General features: G+C 40.5%; 1 protein-coding gene across 2 annotated transcripts in view; it reads right to left on the minus strand.

Moving 5' to 3' along the window:
- Window positions 1–711: 711 nt before the first annotated feature.
- LOC120557963 (metabotropic glutamate receptor 4-like) overlaps window positions 712–27,389 on the minus strand; it is a 158,796-nt gene continuing 132,118 nt past the window's right edge. Inside the window, exons 8-11 of one of the 2 annotated variants that reach the window (XM_039798714.1) lie at window positions 25,070–26,005; window positions 13,930–14,176; window positions 13,381–13,434; window positions 712–2,608 (exon numbers count right to left, since the gene is read on the minus strand). In XM_039798714.1, coding sequence (XP_039654648.1) covers window positions 13,424–13,434; window positions 13,930–14,176; window positions 25,070–26,005 — 1,194 coding nt within the window. In that variant the 3' untranslated portion in view covers window positions 712–2,608; window positions 13,381–13,423. The remainder of the gene's footprint in view (window positions 2,609–13,380; window positions 13,435–13,929; window positions 14,177–25,069; window positions 26,006–27,389) is intronic. The other variant, XM_039798712.1, reaches the window with a different exon arrangement.

The raw sequence follows: 27,389 nt of genomic DNA on the forward strand, positions 1-27,389 counted from the left end.
AAATGATGCATGATGCATAAATATGAGCCTGTGACTTCATACTGAATTTTCCATAGTTTGCTAAATGAAAATAGAAAAATGATACTGAGCCTTATTTTTGATGATAGTGGTTCTAAAAAGATGCTTTAAATTCTTCATAATTTACATAATGTTACCTAAATGGCTACATTACTTTTTCATACAATGTTCTTTATTGTTGCTATCAGAGTAGCATGATATATTTCTAAATTAGATTAAGAAAAGGAAATCACAAGAGTGTGTGTCATGCAAAAGCCTGTATACATATGACACTAAACAATGCAGACACTTCATTCTGTCTCTGCCGTGTGGAGATGTTATATACTCTGCTCTGCATATTGCAGTAATCTAGTACTTGCGTTTAGCACGATTGCTATGCAACAACTGTTATTCCAGAGCCTTTTGTATAGTGGGCTCACATTATCAGGGAGGCGTGGAGAAGATGATAGATCCTGAGAGCTCGCTGCATGCAGAGAGGCCTTGGTTTCAAGTAGCAGCAAACCTTTAATTTTAAATAATTTCATGTTTCCCTCCACCAATTCTTTGTCCTTCCAGTGTTATTATCAGAACAGTTGTGGCAGCATATTATTCAGAGGATGACAGCCATTCTCTTTTTTCTTCAGGGCTGACAAACTGCTTTTTAATCTGTATTATTAGTTTACAACAGGAATAAAACACACACACACACACACACTCAATCAGAAGAGCTGTTAATCATTTAGCTCCCTCCATTTATTTTTTTAAGCTAAGGGTCAAATTAATGAACAGACTAACTCGTAAAAGAAACCAAATCACAAACCTTAAAACGTATGTTGAAGTTTGAAAACATTTTTAATAGAAATAAAATTTTGTATATAAAAAAACTAAACATGCTTCACACACTTCATTAGTTTTCATGAGGTTTTACAAATACATAATCAGATAGCCAGGCACTGTATCTTTTTGTACATTTTCCCCAATTTTAAGATATGTCAGGACACAAAGCAGACATCATCAATCTATTTAATAACATACATTAACTTGCCATTTAATTTGGTCAGCACTCACATTTTATTCTGCAACACAAATGGTGTTGAAAGTAATACAGAGGGAGGCATGAAGATCAGCATTGAATTCACAACACAAATGACCCCACAATGTTTTTTCCCAAGACATTAGAGGGCTTTTATACTGCATGAAGCCAACTATTAATCTGTTCAGCGAGCTGAGGGTGATTGATAGAGATATTGTATACTTTTGGAATTCGATTTTCGTTTATTGAAAAGCCTTACAACTTCCCGACACCTCCTCCTCATCACGAGAGTGCCTGCGGAGGACATGTATATAGTAATGAATTTTCTCAGTAGCTGGTGAATTATGGGTATCACCTTCAGGTCATGTAGCACAATCCTCTTAAGGACATACTTCATCTTAATTCACCTCCTAATGGATCTGTACAGCTAAGCTTTACCCTTACGCTACGTGTGACCAAGAGAATAGCTGGTGGCAGTGATGGGAGGGTCATCCTGGACGACAGCTTACAGGAACATCTCCCGGATAAAATACTGTTTATTTTAACCACAAGCCACTGTTTCAAAGCACAGACAGGTATGCGGAGGGCAGTGAAAGCCTTGGGCTAGCTGGTAATGCAGTCATGACCTCACTTAAGCACAGATAAATAATCACTCACTAGACCTTCACCATTTGAGAATTTTTTTTTTTTAACGTACAATAGGCCCGGGCCTAAACAAGTGTTAACAACGCTGCAACAGAGTTTAAACGCATTCCAAAGATAATATTTTTTCTTTTCTAAATGTTTTTCTTTTATTTTATTTTTTTTAACAACACAACACAGGATGTGGCATGCTCAAAATTGGCAGAGACCATCTAAGTGTAGTTCTTCTTATTGACTCAGTGGAAACCTGGAAGAGGGGGACAAACGGCATGGAGTCTGGTACAGATTGGTTGCATTGGTGAGATGATCACCATTTCCAGTAATTTGACTCATGATACCGGAATACATTTAGAAATACAAACAAACACAACCCTCCCCCCTATAGAAATCCATTGGTCATGATTTCATGCCTTTTTGGTGTTGATTAATCCCTTGTGATGCCTTGAGGGTTTAAGATCAATTACGACATTGAGAACACCTGAACATATTCTTGATTTAAGTTCGGTTTCAGTCAGCACTGCTCAAGATGACAGACAAGTCTTTGAAAGAGGGCATAGCTGAAATGTAAACACTCAAAAGGAAAGCTCCATCCATTAGTCTCCAGGCCTCTTCCATGCAAGTATTTCTCATTTTTCTTTTTTTTTTGTGTATTCTTGTGAGGCAGAGAGAAGATGGAACCTTACAATTGTACTGTTATCTGTTCTGGTCCCCTGTTTAGTCCATCCCTGTGGTCTCTCCTCGCCAAGTCACGTCTTTGGGCAACGCTTCTGTGATCTCCACCCGTACAATGACACATCCATTTCTTATGCCGGCTGTGTGAAACCCCACTGCATGTTTTTCTCCGTCTAGGTGGAAAATCCTGAATTATGCTAACAACCATTGTCCCTTAGATTGCATGGTTGCTGTAGCTGATGTAGGTTTGCTTTGTTGGGAAAGCTGAAAGAAAAGAATGAGAGGGGAGATTGAGAGTCAAATGGAGTCAAGATGAACTATAATAACATATGAGATAAGAAAGACACCTGTGTTTTCTTTGGCCTTGTTTGTGTAAGATGAAATCAAAATATCAAATAATGGCTGTGCTCAGTTGCTGATAAATGATAAATCAATCAAGCAACAAGTAGGCCCTCTAAAAGTATGAAAAAATATTAAAGTCATACATGTCATTTCCGAGATATTGAATTTCGTATGTTGTTTTCAATGTCTATGTCTGTCCATAGAGGTTGTTTGTTTTTTTATGACATACTATACTATGACTTTTTATGACATTTTATGACATTATACTATGATATTTATGATTTTGTTTAATATGATATTTTTTCAACATACTATAATATGACGTTTTATGACTTTATTGACATACTATTCTATGACTTTTCATGTCTTTTTTCGACATAAAATGCTATGACTGTTTTGGACACACTATACTATGACTTTTTTCGACATACAATACTATGACTTTTTTCCAATTTTTTCGACATACAATACTATCACTTTTTTTCAACATACTATAATATGATGTTTTATGACTTTTTTCAACATACTATACTATGACTTTTTATGACTTTTTTCGACATACTATACTATGACTTTTTTCGACATTCTATACTATGACTTTTTTCCAGTTTTTTCGACATACTATACTATGACTTTTTTTCGACATACTATAATATGACTTTTCATGTCTTTTTTCGACATAAAATGCTATGACTGTTTTCGACATACTATACTATGACTTTTTTCAACATACTATACTATGACTTTTTTCAACATACTATGCTATGACTTTTTTCCACTTTTTGTTACATACTATACTATGACTTTCTTTCCACTTTTTTTACATACTATACTATGACTTTTTTCCACTTTTTTTGACATTCTATATTATGACTTTTTTCGACATACTATACTATGACTTTTTTCGACATACTATACTATGACTGTTTTGGATACACTGTACTATGACTTTTTTCGACATACAATACTATGACTTTTTTCCACTTTTTTTGACATACTATGACTTTTTTCGACATACAACACTATGACTTTTTTTCCACTTTTTTCGACATACAATACTATGACTTTTTTCCACTTTTTTTGACATACTATGACTTTTTTCGACATACAACACTATGACTTTTTTTCCACTTTTTTCGACATACAATACTATCACTTTTTTGACATACTATAATATGATGTTTTATGACTTTTTTCAACATACTATACTATGACTTTTTATGACTTTTTTCAACATATTATACTATGACTTTTTTTCGACATATTATACTATGACTTTTTCGACATTCAATACTATGACTTTTTTCCAGTTTTTTCGACATACTATACTATGACTTTTTTCGACATACTATAATATGACTGTTTTCGACATACTATACTATGACTTTTTTCAACATACTATACTATGACGTTTTCCAACATACTATACTATGACTTTTTTTCCACTTTTTGTTACATACTATACTATGACTTTTTTTCCACTTTTTTGACATACTATACTATGACATTTTTCAACATACTATAATATGACGTTTTATGACTTTATTGACATACTATTCTATGACTTTTCATGTCTTTTTTCGACATAAAATGCTATGACTGTTTTGGACACACTATACTATGACTTTTTTCGACATACAATACTATGACTTTTTTCCACTTTTTTTACTATTATTGCCAATACTATCATGTGGTGGAGAGGTTTGTGTGTCTCTGTGAACCTGAGGGCTGTGTTGTCTGGAGCTTTGTGCTCCTGGTAGGGTCTCCCAAGGCAAAGTGGTCTCAGGTGAGGGGCCGACAAAGAATGGTTCAAAACCCCAATGGAAAAACAAGGTAGAAATGGAGTGACCCTGCCCGAGGAAAGCCCGGGGCCCCCCTGCTGGAGCCAGGCCCAGACGGTGGGCGCCGCCGGCGAGCGCCTGGTGGCCGGGTTTGCCACGGAGCCCGGCCGGGCACAGCCAGAACAAGCTACGTGGCTCCCATCTCTCCAGCCCATGGGCCCACCACCTGTGGGAGGAACCGCAGTGTCTGCGGGCGCCCGCCACATGGGTGGCAGTGAAGGTCAGGGGCCTCGACGGACCAGACCCGGGCAACAGACGCTGGCTCTGGGGACGTGGAACGTCACCTCTCTGTGGGGAAGGAGCGGGAACTGGTGCGGGAGGTGGAGCGCTACCGGTTAGATCTGGTGGGGTTTACCTCTACGCACAGTCTCGGTTCTGGAACCGTACTCCTGGATAGGGGTTGGACTCTTTTCTTCTCCGGAGTTGCTCAGGGTGTGCGGCGCCGGGCGGGTGTGGGGATACTAACAAGCCCCCGGCTGAGCGCCGCTACGTTGGTGTTTACCCCGGTGGACGAGAGGGTCGCCTCCCTACGCCTGCGGGTTGTGGGGGGGAAAACTCTGACTGTTGTTTGTGCATATGCACCAAACAGGAGTTCGGAGTATTCGGCCTTCTTGGAGACCTTGAGTGGAGTCCTGCATGGGGCGCCAGTGGGGGACTCCATTGTTCTGCTGGGGGACTTCAACGCACGAATGGGCAATGATGGAGACACACTGGAGGGGCGGATTGGGAGGAACGGCCTCCCTGATCTAAACCAGAGTGGTTGTTTGTTGTTGGACTTCTGTGCTAGTCATGGATTGTCTATAACGAACACCATGTTCGAACATAGGGATGCTCATAAGTGTACCTGGTACCAGAGCACCCTAGGCCGAAGGTCAATGATCGATTTTATAATCGTTTCATCTGATCTGAGGCCGTATGTTTTGGACACTCGGGTGAAGAGAGGGGCAGAGCTGTCAACCGATCACCATCTGGTGGTGAGTTGGGTCAGGGGGTGGGGGAAGACTCTGGACAGACCTGGTAAGCCCAAACGTGCGCGGGTAAATTGGGAACGTCTGGGGAGGCCCCTGTCCAACGGACTTTCAACTCGCACCTCCGGCGGAGCTTTTCGTGCATCCCTGTGGAGGCTGGGGGCATTGAACCCGAGTGGACAATGTTCAAAGTTTCCATTGCTGAAGCTGCGGCGGGGAGCTGTGGTCTTAGGGTCTTAGGTGCCTCAAGGGGCGGTAACCCACGAACACCGTGGTGGACACCGGTGGTCAGGGAAGCCGTCCGACTGAAGAAGGAGTCTTTCCGGGATATGTTATCCCAGAGGACCTCGGAGGCAGTTGCAGGGTACCGGCGGGCCCCGAAGGGCTGCAGCCTCTGCCGTGAAAGAGGCAAAGCAGCGGGTGTGGGAGAAGTTTGGAGAAGACATGGAGAAGGACTTTCGGTCGGCACCAAAGTGCTTTTGGAAAACTGTTCGCCACCTCAGGAGGGGGAAGCGGGAACCATTCAAGCTGTGTACAGTAAGGATGGGACACTGTTGACCTCAACTGAGGAGGTAATAGGGCGGTGGAAGGAGCATTTTGAGGAACTCCTGAATCCGACTAACGCCCTCTATGTTAGAGGCAGAGCTGGAGGATGACGAGGGATTGTCGTCGATTTCCGGGGCGGAAGTCACTGATGTAGTCAAACAACTCCACAGTGGCAAAGCCCCGGGGATTGATGAGATCTGTCCAGAAATGCTCAAGGCTCTGGGTGTGGAGGGGCTGTCTTGGTTGACACGTCTCTTCAACATTGCGTGGAAGTCTGGAACAGTGCCAAAGGAGTGGCAGACTGGGGTGGTGGTTTCCTTTTTAAAAGGGGGACCAGAGGGTGTGTGCCAATTACAGGGGTATCACACTTCTCAGCCTCCCTGGTAAAGTCTACTCCAAGGTGCTGGAAAGGAGGGTCCGGCCGATAGTCGAAACCTCAGGTTGAGGAGGAACAATGCGGATTCCGTCCTGGTCGTGGAACAACGGACCAGCTCTTCACTCTCGCAAGGATCCTGGAGGGGGCCTGGGAGTATGCCCAACCGGTCTACATGTGTTTTGTGGATTTGGAGAGCAGGCTATGACCGGGTCCCCCGGGAGATACCGCTGGGAGGTGCTGCGGGAGTATGGGGTGAGGGGGTCTCTACTCAGGGCCATCCAATCTCTGTACGCACCAAAGTGAGAGCTGTGTCCGGGTTCCTCGGCAGTAAGTCGGACTCGTTTCAGGTGAGGGTTGGCCTCCGCCAGGGCTGCGCTTTTGTCACCAATCCTGTTTGTAAATTTATGGACAGGATATCGAGGCGTATGGGGTGGGGAGGGGTTGCAGTTCGGTGGGCTGGGGATCTCATCGCTGCTCTTTGCAGATGATGTGGTCCTGATGGCATCATCGGCCTGCGACCTTCAGCACTCACTGGATCGGTTCGCAGCCGAGTGTGAAGCGGCTGGGATGAGGATCAGCACCTCTAAATCGGAGGCCATGGTTCTCAGCAGGAAACCGATGGAATGCCTTCTCCAGGTAGGGAATGAGTCCTTACCCCAAGTGAAGGAGTTCAAGTACCTTGGGGTTTTGTTCGCGAGTGAGGGGACAATGGAGCGGGAGATTGGTCGGAGAATCGGAGCAGCGGGTGCGGTATTACATTCCATCTATCGCACCGTTGTGACGAAAAGAGAGCTGAGCCAGAAGGCAAAGCTCTCGATCTACCGGTCGGTTCGCCTTACCTCACCTATGGTCATGAAGGCTGGGTCATGACCGAAAGAACGGAGATCCAGGGTACAAGCGGCGAAATGGGTTTCCTCAGGAGGGTGGCTGGCGTCTCCCTTAGAGATAGGGTGAGAAGCTCAGTCATCCGTGAGGAGCTCGAGAGCCGCTGCTCCTTTGCGTCGAAAGGAGCCAGTTGAGGTGGTTCGGGCATCTGGCAAGGATGCCCCCTGGGCGCCTCCCTAGGGAGGTGTTCCAGGCACGTCCAGCTGGGAGGAGGCCTTGGGGAAGACCCAGGACTAGGTGGAGGGATTATATCTCCAACCTGGCCTGGGAACGCCTCGGGATCCCCCAGTCGGAGCTGGTTAATGTTGCTCGGGAAAGGGAAGTTTGGGGTCCCCTGCTGGAGCTGCTCCCCCCGCAACCCGACACCGGATAAGCGGACGAAGATGGATGGATGGATGGATATACTATGACTTTTTTTCGACATACTATACTATGACTTTTTTCGACATTCTATACTATGACTTTTTTCCAGTTTTTTCGACATACTATAATATGACTTTTCATGTCTTTTTTCGACATAAAATGCTATGACTGTTTTCGACATACTATACTATGACTTTTTTCAACATACTATACTGTGACTTTTTTCAACATACTATACTATGACTTTTTTCCACTTTTTGTTACATACTATACTATGACTTTTTTCCACTTTTTTTGACATACTATACTATGACAGTTTTTTTTTTTAATAAAAAATTTTTTTTTTTTTTTAAAAAATATACGTTCATTTTGCCGCTGACAGGCTCAGATTAATATTCTAAGTGTCTGACAACATTATGGAAAGGAAACACTAAGGAGGTAGATCTTTCTGTTAAAGAGTAAGATCCTTTTTTAAAACATAAAAAGTCCGCAAAATTGCATTCGCTAAACCCACCAGACTCCATGTAAATAAACATTAATTTTAGCATTGTAAAATGGGCATTCTAGAACATCTCTGAGCTCTAAGGCTTGCTCTGGCTGTCTTGAGCCTGTACTATAACTATTTCATTCCAATTTCGGGTCTGTCAGTCACAGTGAAAACCGGGAACGTTTCCGGGGACAGCTCCAGCCGGGAACAGGTCACCGAAACCGGAGACTGTCCCCGGAAACTGGGGACGTCTGGTCACCCTACTATACTGTGACTTTTTGATGACTTCTTTCAACGTACTATATTATGACTTTTTGACATACTATAATATGACTTTTTTTGACATACTATAATATGACTTTTATAGTTAAATACAATACTATGACTTTTTTCGACATGCTATACCAGGGGTCGGCAACCTTAGGCACGCGTGCCACCATGGGCACGCGGGACCTTAACCAATGGCACACTGGCAATATGTGTGCAAGAGAGTTATTGGTGTGTTGAAATCATGGTTGAAATGCTGAAGCACTCTCTAATCCGCATGCCAAATTACAACGTTCACAGTTGCGCGACCTCATAGGTGCCGATACCGTGGGTGCTCCGGAGCTTGAGCACCCATCGAAAATACTGAGCACCCACGTGTGCCAGACTGCCAGTTCATTTTTACATTAATTTAATATTAAACATTGCAGGTGGGGCTAAGTGGAGCGTCTGTAATAGTGTGATTGGTCATGGCGGTGGCATTGATTTATAATTTCCCACGAAGCTGATTAAACTTCTCATCTCCAATCCTATCTGTGAGAAGTGGCGCTGTCCTGAGTTTACGGCTTTAGTATGGCGTGTGTGTTCGTGTCGGCCGCTGTGCAAACATTTTTGACAACTTTTTTTTATGAAAGGGTGTACGCGTGTGAGCACCCACGGAGGAAAACATCAATCGGCGCCTGTGCACGACCTGTTATTTACGGTAGTTTGATTGACTCATATCTCTGACCGGGAACAATACAAAGAGGATTACCAACGGCCGCTGGGGCAGATGAACTAACGCTAGTCTTGTTACTGTAAGGAGGCTACAATTAAACCTGAGTTAAAAGCCAATACTTATCAATGCACTCACCTGTGTAGACCGGCATAAACATGTAGAAAGCGATATTTCAATCTGCTCTGTCTGCTCAGTCCACCGCGCTGTTTTACGCAAACACAGCTCTATACTCTGCAAATAGCACATTTTTACAAAACAAGCTAAAACAAAAGCTGTCGGTTTGTAGTCTGTTTCTTAGTTTGCAGGGAATCTTGTCTGAAGAAACCATCCTCTCCGCTGGAGCGGTAAATATGGATGCATTTTAAGACCAAAACAAATACATGTGGCTACTTAATATGCACGTGAATGACACAATCGTTATGTTCGTGTTCTTCATTCTCGATAATGATGCTGGTTGTGTTATAATTATTTTGCCACAGCATCGTTTCATTATCAGTCCATTCATTATTAAAGCTGGGCTTTTCCACAACTTTTCGCTTCAGGCTCTTTGACAGTGATATTTTTGTCAGCCCATTTTCCACCAATCAGGACTGCATACTAAAACCATGTTTCCATAATCATAATAATAATATACAATAATAATAATAATAATTACAAGGTCCTGATTATGAGAAATAAATGTTATCAAATGTTGCTATGGAATAAAATTACAGATTCCCTGGATATTACATTTTGATGTGATGTCATAATAAAATGTAATGTTAACATGGCACACTAATAAACAAGAAATTTTGAAAAGGGCACTTCATATCAAAAAGGTTGCCGACCCCTGTGCTTTACTAAGACTTTTTCAACATTCTTTACCGTGACTTCCTTTGTAGCTTTTTTTGTCTTAAAGTGCTCCACCTGTTCCCCAGCCCTGGTGTCACCTGTCTTGTGTTTCCTCGTTACCTAGTTTATTTATCCCCTGTGTTTCCTTTGTTTTTTGTCAGATTGTTTTGTGTCCAGGTCCTGTGTGTTTGTGTATTTTGCGTCCTTGCCCTGCCAGTTCATGACTCCTTGTGTTTTTTCTGTTTTTGGATCCTTTATATCCTGCCCTTTTGTTAATTAAATCTTCAAGTCCAACCTTCTCCTGCCTGCCTGCCTCATCTCTGCGTTTGGGCCCACTATTCCCTGCCTCCACACAACACATACTATACTATGACTTTTTTCGACATACTATAATATGACGTTTTATGACTTTTTTTCAATATAAAATACTATGACTTTTTATTACTTTTTCAACATACTATACTGTCACTTTTTCAACATACTATACTGTTACTTTTTCAACATACTATACTATGACTTTTTTCAAAATGTAATACTATGTCTCACTTTATAGCTCAGTCTGCTAGAAAACTAGTTTTGGAGCCCTACGTTGGGAGTTTGAATCCTGTCAAAAGCCTATTTTCTTTTTTTTATTCAGATGTCCAAAGGAAAGTCAAACTATACTTAGACCTTTTTTCAACATACTATACTATGACCTTATTCAACATACTATACTATGACTTTTTTCGACATACTATGACTTTTTTATGACTTTTTTCGACATACTATACTATGACTTTTTTTTTAAGATTATCTTTTTGGGCTTTTACGCCTTTATTTGATAGGACAGCTAGGTGAGAAAGCAGAGAGAGAGGGGGAAGACATGCAGGAAATCGTCACAGGTCCCGGTCACTATACTATGACTTTTTATGATTTTTTCAACAAACTATACTGTGACTTTTTCAACATGCTATACAATGACTTTTTTGACGTACTATATTATGAGTTTTTTCAACATACTATACTATTATTTTTATGATTTTTAAACATACTATACTGTGACTATTTTCAGCATGTTATACAATGACTTTTTGACTTTTGTGACATACTATACTATGACTTATTTCAACATACTATACTATGACTTTTTTCAACATGCTATTCTATGACTTATGTCTTTTTTCAACATACTATACTATGACTGTTTTCAACATACTTCACTATGACTTTTTTTTTTTTTAATAAAATAATTTTTTTTTTTTTTAAAAATATTTTATAAATTTTTTAAAAAAAAATTTATTTTAATTTTTTTGGGATTTTTTATGACATACAATGTCTTAATATAATTTATTATGACATACTATACTATCACTTTTATGATATTGTTTATATGATATAATACATTATGAAATGTTTTAGGGCATACCATGACTTTTTATGACATCTTTTGTGACTTTTTACGACATGTGTGCTTTGTTTTTGTCTATCCGAAGTATATTGCATTGATACAGTGGTCCAAGGAGTATAGACAAACTGAGACTGTTTCGTTGAGCTATCTTACACCCACTGTTTAATAAATTTAAGTTAAAAGTGTGTTGCTAATGTAACCAGTTGAAACTTGAAGTAGCGATGATATCAATAAATGTATGTAAAGAAAAAAAAATCTTAAAATGTATTACATTGAAGTTCAGGATCCCTATATACCCTGTGGTTAGCCCCCTGCTGCAGTGAAACATAAATGCCACAAATTCCCCCCAAAATCCTCAAATCTATGGCTATATTTTTGCCCTCAACACATGCCTGTATTACCTACAGCAGATGGGGGTTTCAGTAAAACCAAATGCCACCCAGCACACCTCATTTTCCGTCAGCTTTCCAGTTTTCTCCCAGACCGTGTTAGCTGATTCGCTGAGGTGGAGCAGATAAATCCTGACATATCGCCACCAGATCTTAGCAATTGTAGGAGCTGGCCCGGACAGGAATTTTTCAATTTCATCAAGCCATATATCCACAGTGGCGATGACAATGACAAATGGTGCTTATTCAAATAGCCATGCACTGTACAGCCCCTGTAACGGTAACCCCATCAGGATAAATTGCTGCTGGCTATCAATTCTGTGCGTTTGCCTTCTCGCCACTTATTGTAACAAAAGGCCCTATTACCCCTCCACAGACACTTAAAGCAATATAGGAATTAATGTTGCACTGTGTATTTACATATAGGAATTCTGATGGGCCTCACCACAGTGTGCCATTGTTACTACGGTGCATTGTCATACAGTTTATATTGATTTCTGTTTTCTGTGTTAACAGTAAATACAATGTCAGCTCTTTCATTCTCCTAAGAAGAGAAACATTTCTCACTACTGTTGAAAAGTAAGAAGTAAACACAGCTTTAAAATCTGTGACAATAGGCTCGATTTTTTTTTTGTTAATACAGACCAGATGGAGGGAATGCATCTCCGTTGACAGATATGACCGATTAAAACCTTTTCCTGCCCTAGGCGAGCCGAGGAATAGCGTTTTGGACGTCACATGAGTAATTTCTGCTGACTCAATTGCTGAAGTCATTATTTACTTTACTGGCGTGTCACTTCTACAGTAGCACCAAGCACTTGTATTGGTACTGAGATCAGGAGGAGGCAGACGTGGAGAGATTCAGCTACTTCAAAAAGGAGAGTTAGATATTTGATTATTTACAATGTGTTGAACTCATTATGAATGATTTAACTGATTATTTTAATTCATTGTTCCATCTAGTATAGCATGTCAATACACAGTAAAAAAACAATGCCCATCACATTTTCCCAAAGCCCAAGGTCTTGAAATTGAGTGTTTTGTGTAAAACTCAGATATTACATTTAGATTAATATAAAACAGTTAAACGGTCTACATTTTTACATCTGAGTAGTTGGACCTGGCTAATGTTTGGCCTCATGAATGGCTTAGGTAGCTGAAGTCGTTTAGGGTTATTTTTAGTGGTATTGAGATGAAGTCATTTATCTGACCGGCAATAAAATTCTCTTCTTTTCCATGTTTGTTTTTTTCTACAGCCTTGTATTTAAGAATATTAGAATATATAGAATATTATTAATTTTCTATCAATGCTGCAAAATTGGACCATAGAAAGGTTCTCTTTATTTACATTAAACTACAACTACAGCTGACACGATTAGCCAACTAACTGATTAGTTGATTGACACTAATTTAAAGGGTTACCATTTTGATAAATGATTCATTGTTTAAGTCATTCAAGCATACATGCTACACACAGGCAGCTTGTTTATGCTACTTATATTAAATGTGAGGATTTGTTGCTTTTCTTTGTCATGGGTTTTGATTGTTGGTCAAATAAACTGACTACTCAATTAATCAACTAATTGTTTCAATACTAGGCGTGCAAACAGAGGGAGCAGAAGTCAAAGGAGGAAGGTACCTTTTTAGCATGTGATGTCAGATTTCACGTGTAGCCACTAAATTCAATGAAATACTGATGAAAAGAAAATGACAATGGAGAAAAATAATCAATGTTTCACTTGCCATATTTTGAGGTTTTACTGAGGTAGAATTGTAGTTGTATTATTGAACTGCAGAATTTGTTCTGTGTTGACAACTGTAATCCATTCTTTTATGACCCCCTCCCCACACACACACACACACACACACACACAACACAACACAGGACACACACACAACACACACACACACACACACACACACACACACACACACACACACATAACTAAGAATCCTGTAATCCTTCATTCTGACTCACAAACAATACCCCCCTCCCCATCAATTTTTTTTACAGGATTCAATGAAGTGTTAAATAACATGCCAGACATCTGTTAATAAGTAATAATTTTTTACTCTGCTTCATTTCTCTGCATCAATTTGTTTGATTTACAGAAACGGAAGGACAAAACATGGCAGAGAAAAGTGGGTTCTGTGTCAAAGGTTTCCACATTAGCATTTGTGTACTTACTTTGTGTTTCGAGGCTTTCGCACAGCTCGGTCTTGGCTTCTCCGTTGGGTCTGAGTCCGGCCTTGGGGTTGAATTTGTTGGACATGGTGGCGGCGGTAACCACGGCCTTGAGGCTGCGTGTGCGCTTGGGCACATTCTGCTCGGGGTGGAAAAGAACCACATAGACCTTTGGCATGTAGAGCAACCCAAGGGACACTGAGGCGCTCAGGCTCACAGAGATGGTCAGTGTGGTTGTTTGGATGTACATCTGTAAGAGACAAACATGCAAAACACAAACAGTTAAGTCCTTTTATTTGCACTGGATTTCGCAGATTCTTCTATATGGATAGAGACCTGTACCGTACAATACAAGTGACATCTGCTGTGTATCATTCTAATTAGAGCATCCAATGACCCGTTAGTTAGCCAAGCTGTTATGAAAGTAGTTTCTACTGTGTCCTATAGAGACTTCAAAACTATTTACTGCAAGTGATGTTATAAAACTTGTTTTAAATCAGCATCTCATCTGCTTTTACTGCGCGTGTGCTGAACCAGCCAAGGCCACCTTGTTTGTTTAATTTTCTGCCATACTAGTTTTAATATGGCCATCACATCAACCTGAACACACACTTGATTACAGCAGTCGATTGGATCCTATTCTGACTCATAACAGGCAGGCCCATAAAAAAAAAAACAAGGGCGTGAACATTTTACACATGGTGAAATCCTCTGAATCATGGGGGAGGGAAACAGGTATCATTCTCACTCATTACATTTTAATTGTTTGCAAAGCTGCAACAAATGAATGAGTCATCTTCAGGGAAGCATTAAAGATGTAGGAAATCTTGTGTAATTTGATTTCTATACATCATATTATATAGTGACAGCTTGACTGGCCATCTGCGAGGAATTGACTTGAGGGTTGTGTTACATAAGTTACAATTTAATGATATACTGCAGACTTCAATGCATCCAAACATAGCATTCTCTACAAGAGAAACTTCTCTCAAAGTTCTCTCAAACTCAGTAGTTTTGCTTTTTACGGTTTGCTAACTTGTTTAACAGTAATATACTGCGTTGACGTCACATCATTCAGACCGTAATTATAAGCAAGCGAGTGGAAAAATACGTTAGCCCCTGACCTATAGTTGAAGACATTAGGGATTTCTGATAGCTACAATATTTCCCACTTTATGATACTATAGAAGAGTCAACAAATGGCTAGCTTTTTGGTTAAATAATATCTAATAACAAATGTTCCTCGCCAGGTTCCGGCCCACTGCTTAGGATTTGGAAAATAATGACGCTTATCGAAATCAATTAATCAGAAAGACTCACTTTACTAACATATTCGTTATCATCTCTCTCTGCCTCTTTCTCTCCAACTTCTACTCTGAGGGCCTTCATTCTGTGTAGTCCAACCAGATCTTGCTGTCAAACTTTAAAATCTTTTCTCTCTGCTGCTGTCAGTTGTCATTTCAGTACCAAAATGATGTGACTCTCCTCCACCCCTTTACCTCAGCGCCTAGTCCTGCTCCACATTCCATCCTCCAGGTCTTCAGCATCTCTACTTTTTCTCCTACTAGCCTGAACTAATCACAGCATCACTACCCCCCTAAATACACCATGTAAGGATGGGGTCTAATCGTCAATAGTCAGAGCAGGTTCGAAAATCGTGACCTGTACACGTTAAAAATTCGTGACGTGTACACGAAATAAATGGCAAAATCGTGACCTGTAAACGAATCAATAAATCAAAATAACGTGACTATTTCATGACCTGGTGTGAGACCGGGTTGACTGATAAGTCTACCGTGCAGAAGCGCAACACAGTTTTTTTTTCTTCTTTTTATTAAAGATCGTACAGTAGACAGTAACGTTACAGTATCCTACACTGTTTAACCAAACAGTTACATGAGTTCCACCAATCAGAGGCATAACTGTGGGATTGTTCAGGATTATGGGTAATTAAGTACTTATCCAAGACATCACGAATAAAAGACATTCATCTCAAAACAAGGTTGGTGCCTCATGAACTTTTGGCATCTATATGCATATATACAAGTGCTTAGTCATGTTGTAGCTGGTTTTAGGTCTACCATCGACGGTTACGATTTTATGGCTATACTCCAATTGTCTATGGAGAAATTGTATTGTATTCTTACTTCCAGAACCGGCTGTGGGTAGGACTGTAGACTAAATCACCAATGACTCTTCTCATATTCTTTTTATCATGCAATTGAATAAAAATTGATTGTTCACTCTAAATGAAATCTCTCCTGATTGAACTGCTGTGCACTCACTATCCTACTCACTATATTTGACTGTACCTGCACATGAGGGTGCAGGTACAGTCAAATATATCTGGTTCTGTAATGTTTGTGTCAAAGATATCTGGTTGTATAATGTTTGATGCTCTATTTCCTGTCATGTGTTCCCTTTTCGGAGTAACGTTTTAATAAAAGGACTAAGAGGACTACAATACAACGTTACAGTATATTTAGTCTAACGTAAGCAGGAGCTGCTGGCAGTCTGCATCATCATCATCATCATCTCAACAATCAAACTTATACGAAAATATGAATTATTTGGCTTTACCATGCACTTCACTTTACTGTCTTCCAGTAAACATCACAATATTTATCCAAGTTTGGAAATTGATAAAGTTTCAACGTAAGTAGTCTCTCTTGCTTGCAAATTTCTGTAAATAAAATTAACAAAATTGCCACCCCTGATGCACATTTGATCACTAAGCAACAAAATCCTGTACTGAAGCCTGATGTTCCAGCATCTGGTCTGCATCTAGGGGAAACAATATAAACTATCACACAATCCCCCCTATCCCACTTTAGGTTCTCACGCTGCCTCAGGCGGAAGGTGTGTTACTGTTCTTAGGTTACCATGGGAGCAGATTTACAACTGTAATTAAACCACGGCTGACTGAAATATTCTTATATATTATCTTAATGTGTGTTTAGCAGATCAGGATTAACATTTTTTCTGGCACCATAAGAAAAAAGGCAACTAAAACATGCTCTCATTCAGAAACTGTACCTTAAACTATAAATATTGTTATATGATCCTGCCTTCAGAGTAGTATCTGTTCCTTTTGACTCACTGAGTGACTCCCCCAGTAGGTCCCTGCTGGTTTTTCCATCAAAGCAGAGTAACATTTAACTCCCCAGATGTGACCTCTTCTTGAATATCTTGTTTGTTGTTTATTATTTGTGACTCTCCACAGTGCTTTCCCTCCAGACTGGCTGCATCTCATCTCAGCCAGTCCTGGTACCATGTGGGACTGCTGGCTGAAGAGAAGAATGGAAGAATGGGGGGCTGTATGATGGAGGGACAGCTGCAGTGGTCCCCTCCCAGCTGTAGGGAGGGTTATCCAGTGAACTACTCTGGGCTCAGTTCACTGTTGCCTCAGGGATGGACTGCTGAACCCAAGCTGTTACTTACATAAACAGAAAGAAATGCTCTGCTGCCTTTCAACCAAGAATAAAAGCCATTCTTGCAGTCACTCAGTATATACTGTAAAATACTGAAAAATCAAAAAAATATTGGAGTTAATTAACCATAATTTCAAATAGGGCTCGAGGATGGAGCTGAAATAATTATGGAGGTATTAAAACAAAAATACTCACAGTATAACAAAATGTATGCCAAATTTGGTAAAGTGTATTTGCCATTCCAACTATAAAAAGTACAGGCTGCAACCAACGGCTACTTCATCATCAATTAATCTGCAAATTATTTTGTCAATAAAACAAAGAAAAACATTTTGTCCGACCATCAGTCCAAAACTCAAAGATACTGAATTTACAATGATATAGGACTCCTGTTTTCAGTGTCAGACCAACTCCAGTATTTAATCCATTCATTTTTTCCTCCTGATTGCAGTGCCTGAGCATGCACAGACCCTAGCTCATAAAATCAGGTTGCTTTATATCTCACACACATATCATCACTTTACCATCAGCAGATCTTGCCTGAGGCAAAACATAACAGAGGAGAAGCAGTGTATGGCTGCATTAATGACTAGTACTGGACAACACACTGGATAATTTGTATTCCAACATCAAAAATGCATACACTGCAGCCCCCTTGCCTCACATTGGTAGCTCCGACCACTTGACTATTCTGCTAAGGCCTGCATACAGACCGAGAGTGAGACAAGAGCCAGTACTAGTGAAAGACATTAGAGTGTGGCCGCAGGAGGCTATTCCATCTTTACAGGGCTGCTTTGAATGTACACAGTGGAGCATCTTCAAGGAGGCTGCGACATCTGGGGACTGTGTAGACCTAGAGGAATAGACACAGACTGTGCTGGGATTCATAAACAAGTGCATTGATAATGTGACTGTGATTAAATCTGTTAAGCTGCGTCCCACCAATAAGCCGTGGCTAAAAAGGGAGGTTCTTTCCTTGCTGAGGCTTCGTGATGCCGCATTTAGATCTGGGGATAGTGAGGTATACAATATAGCAAGGAACAATCTCAAAGGAGGAATTAGGGGAATTAGAGGCTAAAAGAGTGTATGGGAAAAAATTGTCCAGTCATTTCACTGACACAAAGGACACGAGGTGCTTATGGCAGGGATTCCAAACAGCTACAGGCTAAAAGCCAACTGCATGTGCAATGGACAATGACCCCTGCCTACCAGATAACCTCAACACCTTTTTCTTACGGTTTAAGGTTGCTGACAACAGAGTGGCACAAAGGTGGGGACTGCCTCCTATAAGGCCCCGCAGCTGACTGCTGACAGCGTGAAGAGGATCTTCTACAACATCAACCCTCAGAAGGCTGCAGGTCCGGATCAGATTCCAGGCCGTGTGCTAAAGGAATATGCAGAACAGCTGAAGAACGTCTTCAGAAATATATTCAATATCTCACTCAGCCAAGCCAGAGTGCCTATGTGTTTTAAAAGCACCACCATTATACCTCTGCCCAAGATACCAAATCCAGCCTCCATGAATGACTACCGCTCTGTAGCCTTGACAACAATGGTCATGAAATGCTTTGAATGGCTTGTCATGAATCACATCACGTCATGCCTCCCAACAAATCTGAACCCATTTCAATCCTACGGAGGATGCCATCTCCACCCTGCTTCACCTTATTCTGACTCATCTGGAACATAAGAACACCTATGCCAGGATCCTGCTAATTTACTTCAGCTCGGCTTTAAACCAATATTGCCACAACAGCTCATTGAAAAGTTGTTGTTGCTGCGTGTGGATCCTGGCATGTGCAGATGGATCATGGACTTTTTGACAGAGAGATGGCAAACAGTCAGGGTAGGTAACGTAACATCTAAAACAACCACAGTAAGCACGGGATCACCACAGGGATGTGTACTGAGCCCATTACTGTTTAAAGATTGCTGACGACACCACAGCTGTCGGCCTCATAACCAACAACGACGAGTCGGCAAACTATACCAAATGCATTTGAACAGAATAACTCCCATTCTACATTAAGCTACTGTCTTATTTCTCAGCATGCTATGGAAATGTTCAGCAGAGGGGCTTGCTGCATGAGAGTTCAATATAATTGTATTCTAATTAAGCTAATAAACAAATAGAAGCCTTAGGGGACACAGTAATATAGCTTCATGGGAGAGTGTCATTTATAAAGATTACAATTTGTTGGCCTTAATTAGCTTCATGGCCTGTTCACCCATTATTGGAGCACCCAGAGGTCAACAGCCAAGACCCAGAGAGCTGCTGTGCTGTAGGCCTAATGAACGCAACAACTGCTCTCTCAAGTCCAAGATGTTTAGATCCCTCTGCTCTGTAGCATCAATCTTCATTATGTGTTATTGTGCCTGCCGGGACATTATTGTGAATAATGCTGTTTATCTTTGTGCAGAAAAGAGACAAAGAGAGAAATTGAAAGGGACCAGGGGAGGTGGTAACAGAGAGCAGGGGAAGAACACTCCTGCCTGACATCTGGTCTCGTTGAACTCACTGCAACTCCCACTCTCTGTCTGACTAGTGCACTAACAGCAGTTTTTTGTCCTCGAGTTGACGGTGCCAATAGTGTGATGGAGACTTCATAGAGAAATAAACAACACCAGTCAATTAATCAGTCCATTCATGCATTGTAAAGGCAGGACCTCTTTGTGTGGGCTGATTGAATTTGAACTGAGCCTATTGTGCTGAAGCCTCATTCCCATGCATGCCATTGTTGGATGCTTCTCCTCCTGCGTCCTGTCTTTGAGGCAGCCACTGATTTGACTATTTCTCCAGGTAAGCAGGTGTCACTTCTATTTCTGAAGCTAGCATAAAGCTTGGTGATCACGCTCCGTAGATAGACCAGATGTCCCTGTCTGAATGATAGAGACAGCCTCCTATGGCATTTGTTAAGTTTATCCTGGCACCAGATGACAAATAAATGACTGTGCTTGTAATGCTGAGGCAGAGGCCTGCTGTAAAGTGGGGATGAGCACAGCACATAGGCGGCTCGATAAGGTAAATCAGGACCCGGAGGAAGTGGAGCATTTAATTGCTCTGAAAGACATGTGAACGTGGGCTGTGAGGCTTTGTGCAGCCTGTCATTTACAGTAAGATGATTATGAGGTGTGTTTGCTTTGACATGTTAATTCCTTAAAAAAGTGCATTGTTTATGTAACAGCTCAGAGAATCAGTCACAGGTTTATTTTTTAAACACTTTTTTGGCTGGCTACTTTATAGGATACTTTAGTAAACACAAACAAGTCCTCTAAATTTAATAAGTGTCTTCTGATCTAATGCCTCTATCCCCAGGACGGCATTATTTGTCTGTGCCTTCCCAAACCATTACAAATCACAGCTGAAAAACAAATCACTATCAAGTAGTGGAAGAATGACTCAGATATTATCTTTAAGTAAAAGAAGCAATACTATAGTGCAAAAATATTCAAGTAAAAGTCCTACATTCTAAATCTTACTCAAGTAAAAGTACAGCATTAGCATCATATAATGATGATGATAATAATATACATACAGTACTGAAAGTAAAAGTACCCATTATACAGAATGGCCCATTTGAGAACAATGTATATTATATTACGGGATTATAATTATTGATGCATTTATGTTGCAGCTGGTTAAGGTGGGGCTTGTAATGGGAAAATTACATTTAAGCCTAATTCCTTATATTTATCTCATTTCCCACATGCAGATTTTGATTCTAACTGCTGAGACGTCCAGTCTGGAACATAATGTGAGCACTGTTTGTCTGAACAGATAGGGGCTACAAGGTCACCCTAAAACTATCGTACAGGGAGGAGGAGGCGAAATGGCTCCAAGATGTCTCTTGTATTTCTCTGATTGTCTTCATGTGTATCAGATTGCCTGTAAGAATTGTAGCGTCATAATAATCCAAGTGCGTGTGTGCTGTCACTCTGAAGATGCATAAAAGCCTGGTGTTCTGTTCACTCATTTGAGAAACTGACTCCACACTGGGCTGCGGCCTTTTGTGAAATCATGTTGCTCCTATTTGCAAATATATATGTTTTTAATAAAATACAAAAACCCAACTTGGTCTTAGTCTCAGTCTGTCTTATTTGTTTCAATTTACTAAACTCTGAAAACTTACCCCCTGCTGCAAAGGAAACTTCCACCACAGGCTCATTTTAGTTACTTATTTGTAATTACTTTCCAGCGCTTATATATTAACCTATAATAACATATCAAAATGCATTAGTTGAGTTTATATTTTGTAGTAATCATCTAAATTTACAAAGCAACTAGTAACAAAAGCTTTAAAATCAATATAGTGGAGTAGAAGTATGAAGTAGTCATAAAATGAAAATACTCAAATATGGTACAAGTATCTCAAAATTTAAGTTTAAGTACAGTACTTGGATAAATGCACTTAGTTGCAGTGCACCACTGTCTGTTGTATGATGTGACAACACTATGGCTAAGGTTTGGTTCAGTGTGGGCACAAAAAAGACTTAGTTATGGTGAGGGAAAGATCATGGTTGCAAGTACTACTTTGTTGTCATGGTTACAATAGTAAACGGTTAATTTTAGGTAGCAATCGTGGTCATGGTTAAAAGAAATGGGACGTAATAAATAGCAGTCTCTATAAAAATGCCAAAAATATTTACTCCTTTGCTTTCTTGAACATAAACACATGTTGTTTTTGGGGACTTGATGCTGTCTGTGTTCTTGGGAGGACAGTCCACAATAACAGTAACTGAGTGCTGCATGGTTTGACTAGACTAAACCATATTGGAGTGTGAGATAAATTAAGGTTTTACGACTCAACACTCAAAAGCCCCTTTGGTTATATGTTAAATATGATTATTCTCTCTCAAATGAGGAAAGAAAAAAAATGTAGGACATTTCCCTGAAGCAAGATTTCAATTTTGTCTTCCATTTCATGTCTTACCTTAACGACGCTCAGGGCAGTGGTAGAAGTTTTACAAATGATAAAAATGGAACTATCTCCCAGACATTGTGTGTACAGTTCTCTACAGAAAATAATTAGTGATGAGTGAGTAATATCATTTTGAGTGCCTTATATTAAAGCTGGGTGAAGGAAGTTTTTCAGGGTTTGTAAATTAAATTAATCTGAGGTATAGAAGAAGAAGAAACAGAAAGTAGGACTTCACTTCTATTTTACTATTCAAAGCCATGCTAGCTAATGGATTACCTCATCCTCCAAAAAAGCTTTTCACTCTCCGTGATTGTATAATTCTCTTTCATCTTCAGAGAGAGAGGAGATGGAATGATTAAACAAAGAACTCGCTGATATCCCTGGCTGCTGTTGTCATGGGACTTAAGATGTGCAACAGTCACATTAAAAAATAACGTAGCCTACACTTTGAACTTGAGCTTTATTTTCTTTACTGTGTGCGGTGATGATAGTTGACATTTCAGTACATTTTCCTGACTATATTTCAGTGTAAAATCTAACATATAACGAGCAGTATGTGTTGAGCTCAGCTGGTCTCTTATTGTTTTCAGCGTGTAGCTGCTCAGTTTTACTGTTAACAGCAGGTGATTTATGGGGTAAGAGAAGGCCAGTGTGCACATTCACAGTAGTTGGGACTTTGTGGTGGTCACACATCATGCAGCATATGGAAATAAGTCATTGTACTGCTGGTCACATACTGCATAATTAATGTAATTCAATTGTCTGTAGTCATATGCAGATTTTCTGCAATGCTGTAAACTATAGAAATTATTTGCACACAAATATTTTGGGATGCTGAGAGTGACACAATGCACACACTCTCTCAAGAACGTTTTTCCACAAAGGCAACTATCACAGCCAGTTTTCCAGGCCAGTGTTTTGATGCATTGTTTTGTTAAATTCCAGAGGGAAGGAGGTAAGGATTAATTTGTTGCATCTGTCGACTGACATGCTGGCACCGCTGATAGTGAACATGCCAGTATGAGGCTTTTCCCTCACCACTGTCCTCTCTTGTAGCCACTGAGCCCCTTTTGTTACACTGCCAAAAGACCTCTTTTAACTGGATCTACACATTTCTACTGTCATTGTTGTACCCCTTTGGCTTCATACCCAGACAGTCTCCACTGAACGTCCAGCCTCGATTTCCATGCCCCCTTTGTATCCTCTTGACCTGTAGCCTCCCAATGCCCCTACTGGATGTGGTCCAGGTCCACGGTTCACGAGGTCAGGCACATTGATTTGACACGGGGATACAAGTGTGAGTGTGTTTGTGTAAAAAACTCAGGGGTCTCTAATGCACTGTGGCATACAGCCATCACATACATGTAAGTCACAAGCTTGCGTGCATTTATTACAGAATTTAGTTATTGTACCATTAAAAGGTATGTATAAAGGCTTTAGGCCACCCTACATGTTATTGTAGGTCCTGTTTTATTATGCAACTTCATTTTATACAATATATGTAGTTGGGGGTCCCTGCTCCGTCTCTCTTTCAGGTAAGGGGTCCTTGGCTTAAATAACGTTGAAGACCCCTGGTCTAGACTATTGGTGAAGTAACATTGATAATTTTGAGGGGGGATACATTTTGTCCCCACTGGGAATAAAAATAATTGAGCAGAGGCAGGGACATGTAGAACAGAAAGGGGGAAATACCACGCATCCCTCCCAGCAAATCACACCCTGAATAAAGGCACTGGAATATTTTAATACAAAATGTAACATTGGCGGTCTGTGTGGGACTAAGGTACAGATGTAAACATTGCTGAACTGCAGTTTTCAAAAAGTTGACTAATGTGCAGTAGTGGAAGAAGTACTTATAACGTTAAGAATTGATGTTGAATATGGCACTTTTAAAGCTGGTTCGCCTGTTACTCCCACTATTTCTTTACAAGCAATGTAGCATTTAAAAGGCTACTTTTTAAACAGAGTCCGGTGCAGTGCTCATTCCACCTAAAATGCTATATTACATCACTTCTAGCTAATTTTAATGGACAACACTGAGGGCAAAACAGCATCACTGATCTGTTTTAACCAAATATTATCTGGTCTTACTCAGCTAAAAACACAGAATGCGTCTGCACATTAGCGTGTTGTTCACAACTAAGCCAGTTTGTAACCGGCTCAGCTCGGACAACGTTATCTTCACTTCACCTGTGAACTAACCACAGAATGCTATCTATTTATTTATCGCAATTAATATCGTTATCACGACATTCAACAACCTTATTGCATATTTTCCTGATATCGTGCAGCCCTAGTCACAAGCCAAAAAGGTGTTAATCATCATGTTTTATATGCAAATTTTATTCTGCAAAGCAGTAACTATAGATGTCAGATATATGCAATGGAGTAATTTTATCTCAATCTATGAAGTGAAGTAGAAGTATAAAGAAGCCCAAAATAGAAAATACAAGTACCTTAAAATTATATATATATGAATATATATATATATAAATAAATAATATTTGTTTATCTGCGCCTGCACATGTCTGCAATAATGTTTCAAAATATTCTTGTGAACAAACCAATAAGATATATAAAAATATAAATAAATAAATAAATATTGCATAAATAAAAAAGCAACCAAATAGATTTGGTATTAAAGAAGCTTTTATCTAGCTGTGAAGATTTCACAAAGTGCAAAACCTTTGAAGTATTGCCATGAGTTAGAAAAAAAAGCATTATGACAAAAAGATTTGCACTTTGCTAATAATAATAATAATAATAATAATAATAAAGTAGTTGTAAGCTTACCTTTTCTGTGGACTGTGAAGTGCCAAAGAAGATTGGGATGAATGCTAGCCAAATAATGCAGGTGGTGTACATGGTAAAACCAATGGGTTTGGCCTCGTTGAAGGTCTCCGGCACTCCTCTGGTTTTAATGGCATAGACTGTACAGGTGACCATGAGCAGCATGCTGTATCCCAGCAGGCAGATGAGAGACAGATCAGAGATGTCACACTTGAGCACACCACGCGCCATCACCGGGTCAGACGTCCTCTGGTCCTCATAGTCAATAATGGCCTTGGAGGGATCCACGCCAAACCAGATGCACACCCCGAGCAGCTGCACTGAGGCCAGGGAGAATGTGATGACCAGCTGGGAGGCTGGAGAAATTAACCTGGGTGCACTGACAGACATGCTGCCCTGCTCAAAGATGCGGTAAATACGATTGGTTTTGGTGAGCAGGGCGGCATAACTAATGCTCATGCCCAGACCCAAGAAGATCCTCCGGAGGGAGCAAATTCCTACATCAGGGGTTGAAATCATCAGGAATGTTGTGGCATAACAGAGGAAGATGCCAGTTAGCAGCACATAGCTCAGCTCTCGGCCTGATGCTTTCACTATGGGAGTGTCGTTGTAGCGGACAAAGGTGACCACTACAAATACAGTGGCCATGATGCCAACGACTGCAATAAGCACAGGAATGACTGCCCATGGAGAGCTCCACTCCAGCTTAACAATTGGAATTGGAACGCAGCCCGTGTGATTCACGTTTGGCCGCAAATCAAAGCGACACATCTTACACGTGTAGGTGTCTGCCTGGTACTGATAACCATCGCACCGCTCACAGTGCCAACAGCAAGGGATGCCCTTCACGATCTTCTTGCGCTCGCCGGCCTGACAGGGATGACTGCAGATTGAGGAAGGGATCCTACGGACGCCACCGGGCCACTGCATCGTACGAACCTGCAAGGGAGGCAGAGGAACACAGATAGACATGAATGAGCGCAGAGGCAGACAAAGACAGAAAAGAAGAGATTTGAGTACTAAACTGTCCTTATCCTGTAAAATGGTGGCATGTAGAGGTAGTGATGCTGTATTGAGCCAAGAAGGTGGAACAATAACTGGAAGGTGGTTACTTGCTGTGTGAGTGTTTGAACCAGTCTGTATGTATACTCCCATGCTCCTTGGTTTATTTATTTGGGTGAGGGTGGAAAATGGGAAACTAGGGGTCAAATAAAGTGTTTCTCATATTCAGCAAAAAATGTTCAGTGGCAGGTCAAATTATCAGAAGGGCAAGACACAAGAGGAAAGGGGAAACCTATTGTTTGCTCTGCAGGGAACTGACACAGTGTTTCTTTTTTTTTTTGCTTTAGTAAATAGTTGTTTGTGTTAAACAAAATCAATACTCAGCTGTCTAAGATCAGAGGAGTAAAAGATTAATTCCGTTTCAGGATACTATACTCCTCTTGTGGATTTTCCCCCTTTACAAGCATACTTGTACGGATAAATTAAATACGTCATTTCAAACGGGTCTGCTGTCTTTGATGTTATGTTATCAATTTTTTTCAACTGTGGCTGTTCATTCAAAGCCGGAAAATTTGTGTCTAAATGTGCATTTAATTAAGAACTCAAAGAACACTAATTAAATACGGCTTTAGAGTCAGAACTGGCACATTCCTCAGTAGGTGCCCACCACAAATGTTGCTTTTTTCTTTCACAGCACAAGAGGTAAAGAAGGCAAAGCTCCTCTCAAGCTGCTTCATGTGTTCAATTGTATTATTTTTTGCCTGCCCATGGCTTCCTCTTCATTTTGTTAAAACATAATTTCTTTGGTTCTTTTATGTAATTTACAGTTATAATACCATTACTTCGTCACAACCTCTGCCCACAGTATTGTTTTTTGGAAGTCAGTGAGACGTCTGGAGAGATGATAATAAATATCTGTCCTTAAGCTCTCATGGCTTTCTTTTCATCACAGTAGACCCTGTTAATCATTTAAAGCGCCCTCTGGATATTTACACCTTTGAAGATGGCACTAAGCGCTATCAAATGGTTTGGGAGGAGTTAGTGAGCAAACATGCAGCTGCAGAGCTGGAGAAAACAACTTTTAAAGGAATACGCCACCGTTTGTTGAAATAGGGTTATTCACCGTCTCCTCTGTATTTATATAGGTGGGCAAACGCATTTTTGTCTCAGTGCATGCATTGTCTTAGTCCGGCGCCGCCGCTAGCTTAGCTTAGCGTAATGAATGGAATCCTTTGTTGCCGTTAGCATGTCGTGAGTAAAAGTGACCCCAACAACAAAAACAAAAACAAAAGCTAATTACTTCTTGTCCCGGGGCTCGGCG

The sequence above is a fragment of the Perca fluviatilis genome, chromosome 4 (genome assembly GCF_010015445.1).
Source record: "Perca fluviatilis chromosome 4, GENO_Pfluv_1.0, whole genome shotgun sequence".
Lineage (NCBI taxonomy): Eukaryota > Metazoa > Chordata > Actinopteri > Perciformes > Percidae > Perca > Perca fluviatilis.